The 12,083-nt window shown below is 40.8% G+C and overlaps 1 protein-coding gene across 50 annotated transcripts in view; it reads right to left on the bottom strand.

Moving 5' to 3' along the window:
- Positions 1-12,083, bottom strand: part of SORBS1 (sorbin and SH3 domain containing 1) — a 218,452-nt gene that overhangs the window by 114,777 nt on the left and 91,592 nt on the right. For all 50 annotated transcript variants that reach the window (XM_033130492.1, XM_033130494.1, XM_033130493.1 and 47 more), the window contains exon 3: positions 905-959. Coding sequence is in view for 47 of the 50 variants with exons in the window: in XM_033130465.1 (XP_032986356.1) it covers positions 905-959 (55 nt within the window). In the remaining 3 variants the exon portion in view is untranslated. The remainder of the gene's footprint in view (positions 1-904; positions 960-12,083) is intronic.

Here is a 12,083-nt window from a genome sequence, read left to right as displayed (position 1 = left end):
CCAGCTCTAAACTAAAAAATACTCAAAATTGGGCATTTGTTTAGGTCTTGATTTTTACTACCAAAGGCACAGCAAAAGGGTGTGCAAGCTGCTCTGCCAGCCCGGGTGCAGGAAGTGTTAGATTAGCCCGCACCCTGGGGCAATTACGGTCAATCAGTTTACTTCTGCTGCTGCCACTGTGATTAAGAAATGTGCTGAGGTGTATACATATGTCCAAATTTATCAAATTGTATTCTTAAAACATTTGCAGTTTATTGCATGCCAATTATATCTCAATAAAGTTGTTAAAAACAGAGGAAAAGGAAGCTATTATAAAGATTAGGACATGGTCCATGTAAAGCGTATATAGCACTGTTCTTATCACATAGTAGATAATAAATCATTAATAATGAGGTGACTGAGGGGTGGCCGGATAGCTCGGTTGGTTAGAGCGTGAGCTCTCAACAACAAGGTTGCCGGTTCAATTCCCACATGGGCCAGTGAGCTACACCCTCCAGAACTAGATTGAAGACAACGAGCTGCCACTGAGTTTCCAGAGAGGTGGCCGGATGGCTCAGTTGGTTAGAGCGCCAGCTCTCAACAACAAGGTTGCCGGTTCAATTCCCGCATGGGCTGGTGGGCTGTGCCCCCTGCAACTAAAGATTGAAAACGGCAACTGGACTTGGAGCTGAGCTGCATCCTGGAAAAACTCACTGTTCCCCAATATTCCCCAATTAAAAAAAGAAAAAAGAACGAAGGTGACGATAGTGATGATGATGATTTATGACAAAGCTTTGGTGCTTACCCAGGTCACAAAAATTAAAAAATGAAATGCAGTTGGGGCCTTTGGAATACGTGGGAAATCTGGGTAAACTGCCCAGTTTTGTAGATTTGTCCAGAAGGAAAAGGGATTAAAATGACTTACCAGAGCTCATGATGGTGGCAGGACAAGTCTTCTGCAGCTGGGGCTCTGAACTGCTCTGCAGAAAAACAAACACCATACAATGGAATTAATGAATGGCAGGTTCAAGATAAATCCCTATGGCAGGCATTAAAAATGCAAAAGACATATATAATCCTTGATAAAACAGAGCCAAACCAGGAGTCGCTTGGCCAGCCTTCTGGTTATTGGTCAGCTATGTACTAACATGACCTTGGGTACATCACTCAACCTCCTTGGCCTTTTGTCACCCATACTTGGTTTCAATACTAGCCAAGATCTCTTCCAGTTCTAACATTCTATCAAAAATCTCAAGTTACATGAGTGTACATAGGTCAAGGAGAGGGTGAAAGAAAGAAACAAATGTTAAGAGGAACGGTAAAATCACAACACAAACTGATTATCAAAAGTTAATAATAGTAACAAGAACAGCAGCAGCAGCAACAACAAATATAGCTTATTATGCACAGGGAAATGTTCTAGATGCTTTAAAGGTATTGATTCATTTGATCCCCACAAAAACCACCCAAGGTAAGTACTAACATTGCATTAGTTTACTTGGATGAAGAAACCAAGGCACAGAGAGGTGACTAGCTTGCGTGCCTATGCGGCAGAGTTGGGGACAGAACCCCTGCAGCCCGACAGGAAGGCCCAGGCTCCTCGGCACTGCTCTTCTCAGCACTGATATTCAAATAGATATTCGTTTACTACAGTCTCATCCCAAGTCTCCAGTAAACTCTGACCTGCTTTGTCACTACAGTTTCACCTTTCCTAGAATTTTATATAAATGGCATCATAGTATATGTAATTTGTACCTGGCTTCTCTCACTTAGCATAACACAATTTAGCCGCTGGCCACATATGTATGAGTCTACTTCTGGACTTCATTCCGTCCCATTGATCTGTCTCTCCAATAACACATTATCTGGATTACTATAGTTTTATAGTAAATCTTGAAATTAGGTAGTGATGAGTCTTCCTACTTCATTCTTTTTCAAAATTGTTTTGGCTCTTCTATCTAGGTCCTTTGCATTTTTTTTTTTTTTAAGATTTTATTGGGGAAGGGGAACAGGACTTTATTGGGGAACAGTGTGTACTTCCAGGACGTTTTTTTCAAGTCAAGTTGTTGTCCCTTCAATCCTAGTTGTGGAGGGTGCTGTTCAGCTTCAAGTTGTCCTTTCAGTCTTAGTTTTGGAGGGCGCAGCTCAGCTCCAGGTCCAGTTGCCATTGCTAGTTGCAGGGGGCGCAGCCCACCATCCCTTGCGGGAGTTGAGGAATCGAGCTGGCAACCTTGTGGTTGAGAGGCTGAACTCCAACCAACTGAGCCATCTGGGAGGCAGCTCAGCTCAAGGTGCCGTGTTCAATCTTAGTTGCAGGGGGCGGAGCCCACCATCCCTTGCGGGACGCGAGGAGTTGAACTAGCAACCTTGTGGTTGAGAGCCCACTGGCCCATGTGGGAATCGAACCGGCAGCCTTCGGAGTTAGGAGCACGGAGCTCCAACCGCCTGAGTAACCGGGCCTGCCCCTCCTTTGCATTTTCATATGAAGTTTAGAATCATCTTGTTAACCAAAAGCAAAAACAAAAAAGCCCACTGGGATTTTTATTGTGATTACGTTGAGTCTATACATTAATCTGGGGAAAATTAACATTTTAACAATACTGAAGCTTCCAAATCATAAGAATTGACAATCTCTTCCTTTCTGCAGGCCTTCTTCAGTTTCCCTCAGCAGTGTTTCGTAGTTTTTCAAAGTACAGGTCTTACTCATATTTTGAATAGCAAGGTCTAGTTGAATACATCTGAAGGACAATCAAAAAAGGAAGTCTTCAGGCTACGTGCAAACTTGCTATTTAAAGTGTGGTCCACAGACCAGCAGCAGTGGTGTCAGCTGGGAGCTTACTAAAAATGCAGAAACTCAGAGTTGACCCTACCAAATGAACCAGAATCTGCATTTTAACAAGATCCCCAGCTGGTCCCTATGCACTTTAAAGTGTGAGAAACAATGATGTAAAGGAAATCGACTCCCTGGTTCATGAATTCTGTAATAAGAAGGTCAAGGTATGGTCTGAGGGTCTGCACAAGGAGACATGCTTCAGTTTCCTTTTTAACACAAGCACTTGTTTCCTTTCTAGGCAGCTGCCTTGTTCACCGTCCTTGGAATTGACTGACTAGAATGCTCAGGGCAACAAGGAAATCATTCTAAACCGTACACAGCGCAAATCAGCAGTACCTTTGCCTCTGTCACTGTCAACTACACCTGAGACTATCAGTGACCTTCAACAGCCCCTCAGATCATTCTCTACGTGGTGGAAGCATTTGTCCTCTGTGTGTTCTGTACGCCCCAGTGGTTTCCAATCCTGGTTTTATGATACCTCAGTTTGCTTCTCAGGACCAAAACGGCTGTTGTGATATCATCCATTTTTATTTTTAAAATAATTTTAGTAATCAATTTTATTACGTCACAATTTTATTTACTCCACTTTTAAAGTATGAGGGAAGAAATGTTATTGATTCAAGCATGGAGTCAGCGTAACAGGAAGTACTTTTATTGCTTTACAGTCCTTTCTACCGTTATCTACCCGTGTAAATAGCACTTATATAGTTGTAAACATAATGTCTTGACAGTTTTGTGTTCTAATTTTTAAATTAAACCTTTCATTAACATTTTCCTGGATTTTCACAGTCATGATATCCATCACTTTACTGGCTATATAATATTCCATAGTAATAACACTCCTTAATTCATTTACCAATTCCCTCTGTATAGTTTAGTTTAATTCATCTTACTTTTAAAAATAAGTACATAGCACAATAGCATTCTTAGGCAGAGGAAGAGATGAATGGAAATGTCTTATAAACCAAACACAAAGGATGCCTCGATTCACATGATGAGTAATCACTATCGTATGTGGGTAGCCCTTTGCACATTTTGTATTTTTCAATATAGATGTTAGTAATTTCTAAGTGTCAACCCCACTCTTAACTTACAAACTGATCTAAAGTACACATGGTCAGGAATAACATCCAAACTACTATCACTTGGCCATAAATGTCCAACGAGCACAGTAGATGCCAGCTGTAGCACTTTTTCGGAGCCCCCCTCCCTATGCTAGGCGTTAACCATTCAGTGGATGGATTGTAAAATGGTGGGTGGAGAATGGGCCCAGGGTGGTAGGACAGTATTTCGATATGTTAAGAACAAGTATGACAGTAGGAGGTGACAATGACAATGCATAGGTGAGTACCAGCTCTGCACGCAATGATTTTTTGAGTAGTAGGTTCTGCAGCATGTAGAAACAAAGATGCAATGGGTAGTTTAAAATAAAAACTGCAGCAAGAATGGCAGTGGCAGCTGTGCCAAGGATGGAGGCCAGTGTCCAGTCCTCACCAGTGGTGGCAACAGCAGCGACATCCGATCCAGACTATTTCAGGGCCTGATTTTGGCTCTGATTCCAGCCAACTCAGCCTCCTTGAATTCCTGCCCCTGTTCTGAGTGCCATTCTCCAGCCTCCCATAAACTCTCAACTACCCAAGATCTTGCCAATAATCCCTTTTCAGTTTGAGTTAACCAGTGGTGGTTTCTGGTCCTTTGCAACCCAAGAACCTTGACCAGCACAGAGGAGGGGAAGGAGGGCATCCCAAAGGTTTCACTGGGAAAGAAGAATCTTCATTCCTCTTTCCTGCAGAAAGGCCAGCCAGATTTGAATCCCATGGGGCTCAGCAAATGATTTTGTCTCTACAACCTAAAACGCTCAGTCAGGGCAGCAAGGGTGCATCCAGGCAGCTGCGCAAACTGAGCCCTGCCCAGAAGAACGCTGAGACTTTGAAAGTCAGAATCCAGTCCCTGCAGTTTATTTGGAAATAGTACAAGCTATTGTAATCATATGTAAAACATGAGAGTTTATTTTACATAAAAACCTCTGACACTTAATATTTATTTAAAAACTACGCTATAAAGAGCTTGATTTGGTTGAGAACATGATGGCACCTCTTTGGAATTTCTCCCATGTGTCCCCTTCAAAGCAGGCAGGCACCTTTGGGTACAAGCCAAAAAGATGAACAGTGCCATCTAGTGGCAAAACTGGACAAGCTATCCCACAGTGGGTTGCAGGAACATACAGTGTCACAGCTTGGGTGGGCCGATGAGGGTCAAGCGGCCATTCCACCCCTTGGGCTTTCGGACCTACCGTACTTGGTCAAAGCGCCACAGAATCAACACAGACATTCCACTAGCAGAACAAGATGTGAAGTAGCCAGATTGGTTAAGAATGCAGCAGGATAATTAACGGTTCTGCATGGCCCCTCCCTAATTCCACGACCCTATAATTCTGAGATGACACAGAGTGAATAATGACTAAAAAGCAAAAGTTACACTCCTGTTCCAGCTGAAATAGGATCCAATAACTAAATATGGGTTGTTTGTTGGGGAAGGAAAGAAGATCCTTATATGGATGGTTCGGGGATATATGACTAGGGAGGAACTGAGTTTGTAAAAGTGAATGCAAGGTCCAGCAAAGATTCTTGAAAGAGAATGAGCCTTGGCTGACCTCTCAACATCGCACACTTTAGCTTCTGCTATGTACAATGATGTTTTGCCTCCATAGTTCCCTCCTAACCCCAACACACACATACACAAGATTGTTAAGTTACCGGAGAGGAAACACTGTGTCATCGTCAGGACGAAGCACAGGATTGAGCAGTGGGTGCTCAGTCATGAACTTTGCCCTTGTCTCTGTTTAGCCTTCAAAACCCAACTTGGGAGTCTTATCTTCAAGATAACCAGACCCTCTGTAACTCCACTATAGCCGCTTTAAAGGAAGCGAGCTCCTCATTCTAACCAAAGCCTGGTTATACTCTAGCTTTGAAATCCAATCCGGGACTTGAAAAGAACAGAGACAACTCACAAAGCCTTATTGCTTTAAACTTTGCTGATCTACCAACAAAGCTACATTTCTCCAATTTTTGACAGCTCATGCTCTTCTCAATCTCTATTAATGTGATTTCTCTTCAAATGTACTCTCTACATTATTGGAGACGGTGCAGTAGGCTCTTCAGAAAGCCAGAAAGGATAAACACTGAGTCACTAACACATCCTTTCAAGGGGAGGAAGTTAGGATAAACTCGACCCTGACATAAACTTCAGTCTGGAATTCCGTGACATGGCTGGGGGCTCAGAACAAGAAGCATAAGATTTCTGTGAAAAGACTGATGCTTCTAGAGAGGGAGCAATAGGAAAATACATCAGAAAGGCCACCCCCCCACCCAACGTCCTCCCATTTCCTCCTGGAGTCCCTCCAACACGGTTTCCGTTCTAACCAATTATGTGAAATGGCCTTCAGAAAGGTTTCCAGTGCACACATGGCCAAACCCAATGATTTTTGCACTGATCAGGGCCTCACTGACCTTTCCACTGAATTTAAGACAGTTAACTCCTTCTTCCTCCCATAAACACTTTCTGGTGCTGATTATTAAGTATCACTGTGGACTGGTTTACCCTGGGCCAAGAGGATCCTCCTTCTAGAAACGGGTTTCTGTGGTTCTAGGAGTTTAAGAGCTAGAGGACCCTGACTGGGCCTCATTCCTTTCCAACTACACACTCACTCCCTTGAGGATTTCATCTGGAATATTAGAACCAGAAGGATCCATGCAGGTTACCTAGCCCATTTTCATATTTTTCCACTTGTATTAGAAGGGTCTTCCATGAGCCCCGTCAGGCCATGGTGCAGGAACCCTCCCACCCCCGCCCCACCTCTAAGTTCAACCAGGGTAGCTGTGCTTTTACTGATTTCAACCATTTATATTTCCTGAGCTTTCTTACATAAATGGGCTGTGGCTACAAAAAAAAAAAAAAAAAAAAAAAAAAAAAAAAAAAAAAAAAAAAAAAAAAAAAAAAAAAAAAAAAGAGTTTGTAAACCAGAAATGTAACTTATCCCTTATTATGTGGGTACAAAAACAGATTCAGAAAGTTTCCCTTTGTCTTGCTTTATATTCCTTCTATTAAACCTACTTCCCCTCCTATCCCTCTTCAACTTCCTCAGGGTACCTTCAGCCTTTGGCCTCTTGGCAGCGGATACTGAATTCCAGATGAGAATCAGCCCTCCACAGCTGACGGACTGGACAGTACCATTTCCCTCCTTAGAACCTGTCGATTTTGTCCCCTTATTCACCGGACAATGCAAAGTTCTGATAATCAGCTACCAGGACCAGCAGAGCCCATTACTCACCTCTCCTCACCTTGCCTTCCGGATCTTTGCTTTTTCAATCAGGCCTCACATACGAAGCCCACTAGACAGGAAGCACCTTCCAGCAGGGCAGGGTCTTGCTCATCTCTGTATCCTAACATCTAGCAAGAGGCCTCATACAGAGTAAGCACCCAGTTAATACTGGTGGAGAGTATCTGACCCTTGCACATGTCTGATTGCATTGTTTTCTCCTCTTTTTCTTGCCACCCCCTCCACCCAACACCTGATAAGTTGCCTACTCTTGTCAACTCTTCCATCTTCATGACTCATACATCCCAGCAACCTCTGCTTTTCCACCCATACACTCACCATTCTATTCCATCACCTCATTCCTAGACCATTACAATGGCCTAATAAGTCTCCGAATTGCCTTATATAGACTGTGTACTGCCACATTCTGACTTAAGCAGTGAAAGAGTTTCTGGGTCAAATTTTAATGGGGGTAAAAAAATCTATGGGGCCCCTATGAGCTCAGAAGTGTTGGATGGGAAATACAGGGCAAAAGGGGGACAAAAGCAGTGACGCTCCTAGGACAGATCCGATGATACCATTCAAACCTCATTTCTTTAGCACCTACTATGCACCAGGACAGCGCTTGGCCCAGAGGACACCAGCATGAATCAGACATGGCTGCTGTCATCGAGGCTATCACAGAGTTGTAAGGTGACAGACATAGCCCATTTCAACATAGTACGATGGGTAACCCTTCTGCTCGCAACCTGACCTAAGTGTCATGGAGTGCAGAAAGAAAAGGAGTAAATTCTGCATGGGAGAGAGAATCAAGGAATGAACAAACATTAAAAATTTTAAACATTCAATGGTATACCTTCTAAAATCACCTCAAATATCACACTTTGGGAAACACTGGTCTAAAAATTCAAGTCCAAATTCTTTAACATTCCAGAAGGCCCTGTAAGATGAAGGTTCCAATGACTTTTCCAGGCTCATCTCCCCCATATACTCAATAAACCCTAAGCTCCATGGGTATCATATTTGTCATTTCTACTGAATCCTCACCAGATTTCCCATTTCCAGGTCGTTAATCTCATTATTACTTCCTACTAATGTCCTTTCACTCACCTCCCCTAGCCTTAAGGCCAATCCCAGTAGCCAGATCCACTTGCCCCACAAAAGCTAAAGGTTTTGGTTTTGGTTTAATTTTGTCTTTAATCCCTATTAAAAGTCATGATAATAAGAAACTCGTTTTAATAAGACATATTTAATCACAGAATTCAGAAATCCTATGTCCAAGCTCCCACTAAAATCATCACAGTCTCACTCCAGGCCCATGCCAGAGAAGGGTCATTTCCAGAACTAGAAAGTTAACTACCAATAAATCTGCAATCATTTTTTACCTTTTATACTTAAATGGAGTCTCTAAATCAACATACAAAGTTGATTCTGCCAAGAATTGGCAACAACCAAAATACAGCCCCAAAACAGTTTCAAGTCTTACAAATGCAATATTATTTGCACTTCAGACAATATAATTTAGGTGACAACTTGTAATCATATATTATTTATATATTAAAATGCATGGTTTGTAGCAAGCATAATAGAGGGTTAATATCCTTATTTTACAGTATACTTATACTTACTGCCAAGAAAAAGGTTAAAACGCATGAAGAAATAATTCCCTGAAGAAAAAAAATGCAAATAAACAAATCTATGAGAAAATGTTCATTTGACCTAATTAGTTAAAAAAAAAAGATTCAAATAATAACTAACCATTTTTTCCACTTCCTAAATTAGCCCACAAATTTAAAAACACTAATACTCAACATGGACAAATGCAAAGATGTTGACATTTTCCTATGTAGTCAGTGATAGATACTGTAAATCATTATCACTTTCAGCGTAATGTATCAAGAGCTATGTACTTCACACCCTTTGTGCTTTAGGGGAATCTAGCCTGAAGAAAGAACCCCAAATGACAATAAAGCTAAACAGACAGAGATGTTATTTATAACACCTTTATTAATAATAGTGAAAATCTAGACACATTCTGGTTATTCAGTGACTGAGGACCAATTACATGGTCACCCACCTCTGGGTAGACTGTTGAACAGTTATGAAAATAATAGTTATGTAGACCGCACAACATGAGAAAAGACTTCCCATAAGATTGGTAAATAAAGCAGGGTGTAGGTATGTGTGACATTTGTGATTCTAACTATGTAAAGAACAAAACACATGCATATATTTGAAAGGAAATGTGCCCATATTCTAGTAGTAATGCAGTCGTGTGGAGTTACAGCTAACTTTATTCCATTTCTAGTTTCCAAACTATTTATATTGCAGTTATAATACATTTCTTTTGTAATGAAACGTAATTTTTTTTAGCTCATCCCTGGCATTTGATATGTAATTGTGTAATCTTTAGAAATTTCAGGAGAAAATTCTAGGAGACAAGCTTAAAACAATGCCACTAACAATCTCGTTCATTAGAACACGGCGGGCCTGCATGATGTAATCTTCTACAGAACTAATGGCAAATACCCCAAATGTGGAATTCCAACATTAATCACCAGTGATTGTTTTTGTTTAATGAAGCCAAGCTACTCCCCTGCAATGTCTTATGAGGACGGGGGAGCGGGGGGTCAATAAAACGACTAGAATGTTCAGCCAGATTTCCTAAAGAAGCAATTGCATCAAAACGTTTCATCTTAAAATAGTCAGTAGGGGCTGCCAGGTGACAACACACACACAGTACACCACTGCTCCCTAGGTCTGCTCACTGCCAATTCCCTGCTCCTAACCCAACTTCATGGCATTCCAGAGCCCTGAGCTCCTTCTCAAACTCTTTATATGTGAAACTCTGGGCACACAAAGTTTCTTAAACACGCATTGTTAACCAAGACAAGTCTTAAATACAAAAACTGGCCCATTTATATTTCCCAAATATGGCTATATCTACGGAGCCCAAACAAAGCTGTCTAATTGCAGCATCCAGTACATTTGGAACCCTCCACTTAGACCATCTAGATAATTCAAACAAGGGCAGATTCCCAAATCCATTAGATAAAAGCGGAACATCTTAGCTCTGTTTAAATTGTAAACACATAACCTCAAACTCATAAAGATGAGCCCAGGATACAGATGATGCCTTTTTTCTGAAGTGAGCAAGGCCCCTTGCCTACCTGTAGAGATGCATGAACGAAAGCATTTTGAAGTCTCAGGAGAGCCCAGGCTGGGCCATATGCCATGATACAGGTAAAGGAGACTTAAGATGTTACTGTGTGTGTCTGAAAAAAAATCTTAAAATGCTGAAAAGGGGTCTGTTAGAGCTTGAGAATGGGAAAGAAAGGTGGGTTTGATATGGCAGGCGAGGTGTCTACGCTTACAGACAATCCATAGTTCAACTTTTCTCTTATACCACAACATTCCTAAGGCTGCGTATTTACCACATCATATATCATACAGACATCTGCAGTGCAGGCCCATACCATGCTCAGGAATGAGGGAACACAAGTTCCATTCAGTAAAAAGACTTGGGGTCTTTTGCAAATACATAACTTAAATGCCTCAGTTCACAATGCTGGCTTATTCAGGAATTGCTTGTTTTCCTTAGGAAGTTTTGAAGTTTTACTGAAAGTATATTAACCTAGCAAAAGGCCAATATGAAACACTGAAAACATTATCGTTGCTAAGAAAACCTCTCTTCCTGGTGGCATTTATTTAATAACTGAGGTGGAACACACACAGGCCCAAAATCAATAACCCCTGAACTCAGGCATTGGTGCCGAGGACTGCATTGATCATTAATGCCTAACTGTAATAAACGTGAGACCCCGACTTCCATCAATCATGCAGTGAATTATATGATATTAGTGAGTTTTCTCTGTTCTCTTCATTTTTATCTTATACTGATTTTAGGCAATTTTTAAATATAGAAATTTAAATAGAAAAGCTACATCCAACCATTTGAGAATACAGTGCAAATTTCCAAAATGGGTTTTCTTCAAAATAACTTAAAACCACTAAAATATTCATATAGTGCCACGCTCATAGTAAACACTCAATAAAATGTATTTAAAAAAAAAATCTATGTTGTCTCTCAGACCAGACTACCTGGAAATAGGTTGGCATCTATTATATATTTATATAATAAATAAAAATTATACACACACACACACTTCTGACTTCATTTGCTCTATGTGTATCCAACTGTATCAATAATCACTTTGAACATCAATGCTCTACGTGAACCACTTAAAAGACAGTCAGAGTGGATCACAAAACAAGACCCAACTGTATATTATCTATAACAAACTCACTTTAACATAAAGACACACATGATTTAAAGCAAATGGATGGAGAAAAATAGACCATGCTAACAGTTGCTATATGTGCTTGGTGGCTTTGTGAAAACAAACAAATAAACAAACAACAACAACAACAAAACAGGGTCAGAAGAATTGGATCTGAATCCAAACTCTGCCAAAGCCCTGAGCTCCTTCTCAAATTCTTTATATGTACAAAGTTTTTATGGGCACACAGTTTCATTTCTGCCAGGGATGTGCAAATTGGGAAATCCCTTATTTCTCAGCCTCCATTTACTCATGTACTAAATTAATAAGGTGCTTCCAAGATTAAATTTAAAAATATATATGAAACACTGTAAATAGTGTTATAAAAGGAAAAGTATTCTAGCCGAGAAGATGCCAGTCTAGTCCTGTTACCCTTTATTAATTGCGTTACCAGAATGAGGAATATAATCACTGTATATTTTATCATGAGGTTAATATTACCAATACTCACCAGGACAAAATGTCAGGTTTAACCAACTGAAGTAGTATCTAAGCTCTAAGACATCCATCCGTCTCTGGCTCTACCTTTCTATGCAAAGCCAGGCAATGAAAGGCACTCCCGATAAAGGCATCATGTTTTGAGAGACTTTGAAGTTGCTCTCTCTTTAAGGTC

Source organism: Rhinolophus ferrumequinum, chromosome 16, assembly GCF_004115265.2.
Source record: "Rhinolophus ferrumequinum isolate MPI-CBG mRhiFer1 chromosome 16, mRhiFer1_v1.p, whole genome shotgun sequence".
NCBI classification, from domain to species: Eukaryota; Metazoa; Chordata; class Mammalia; order Chiroptera; family Rhinolophidae; genus Rhinolophus; species Rhinolophus ferrumequinum.
This window is presented reverse-complemented; position numbering and strand designations above follow the sequence as displayed.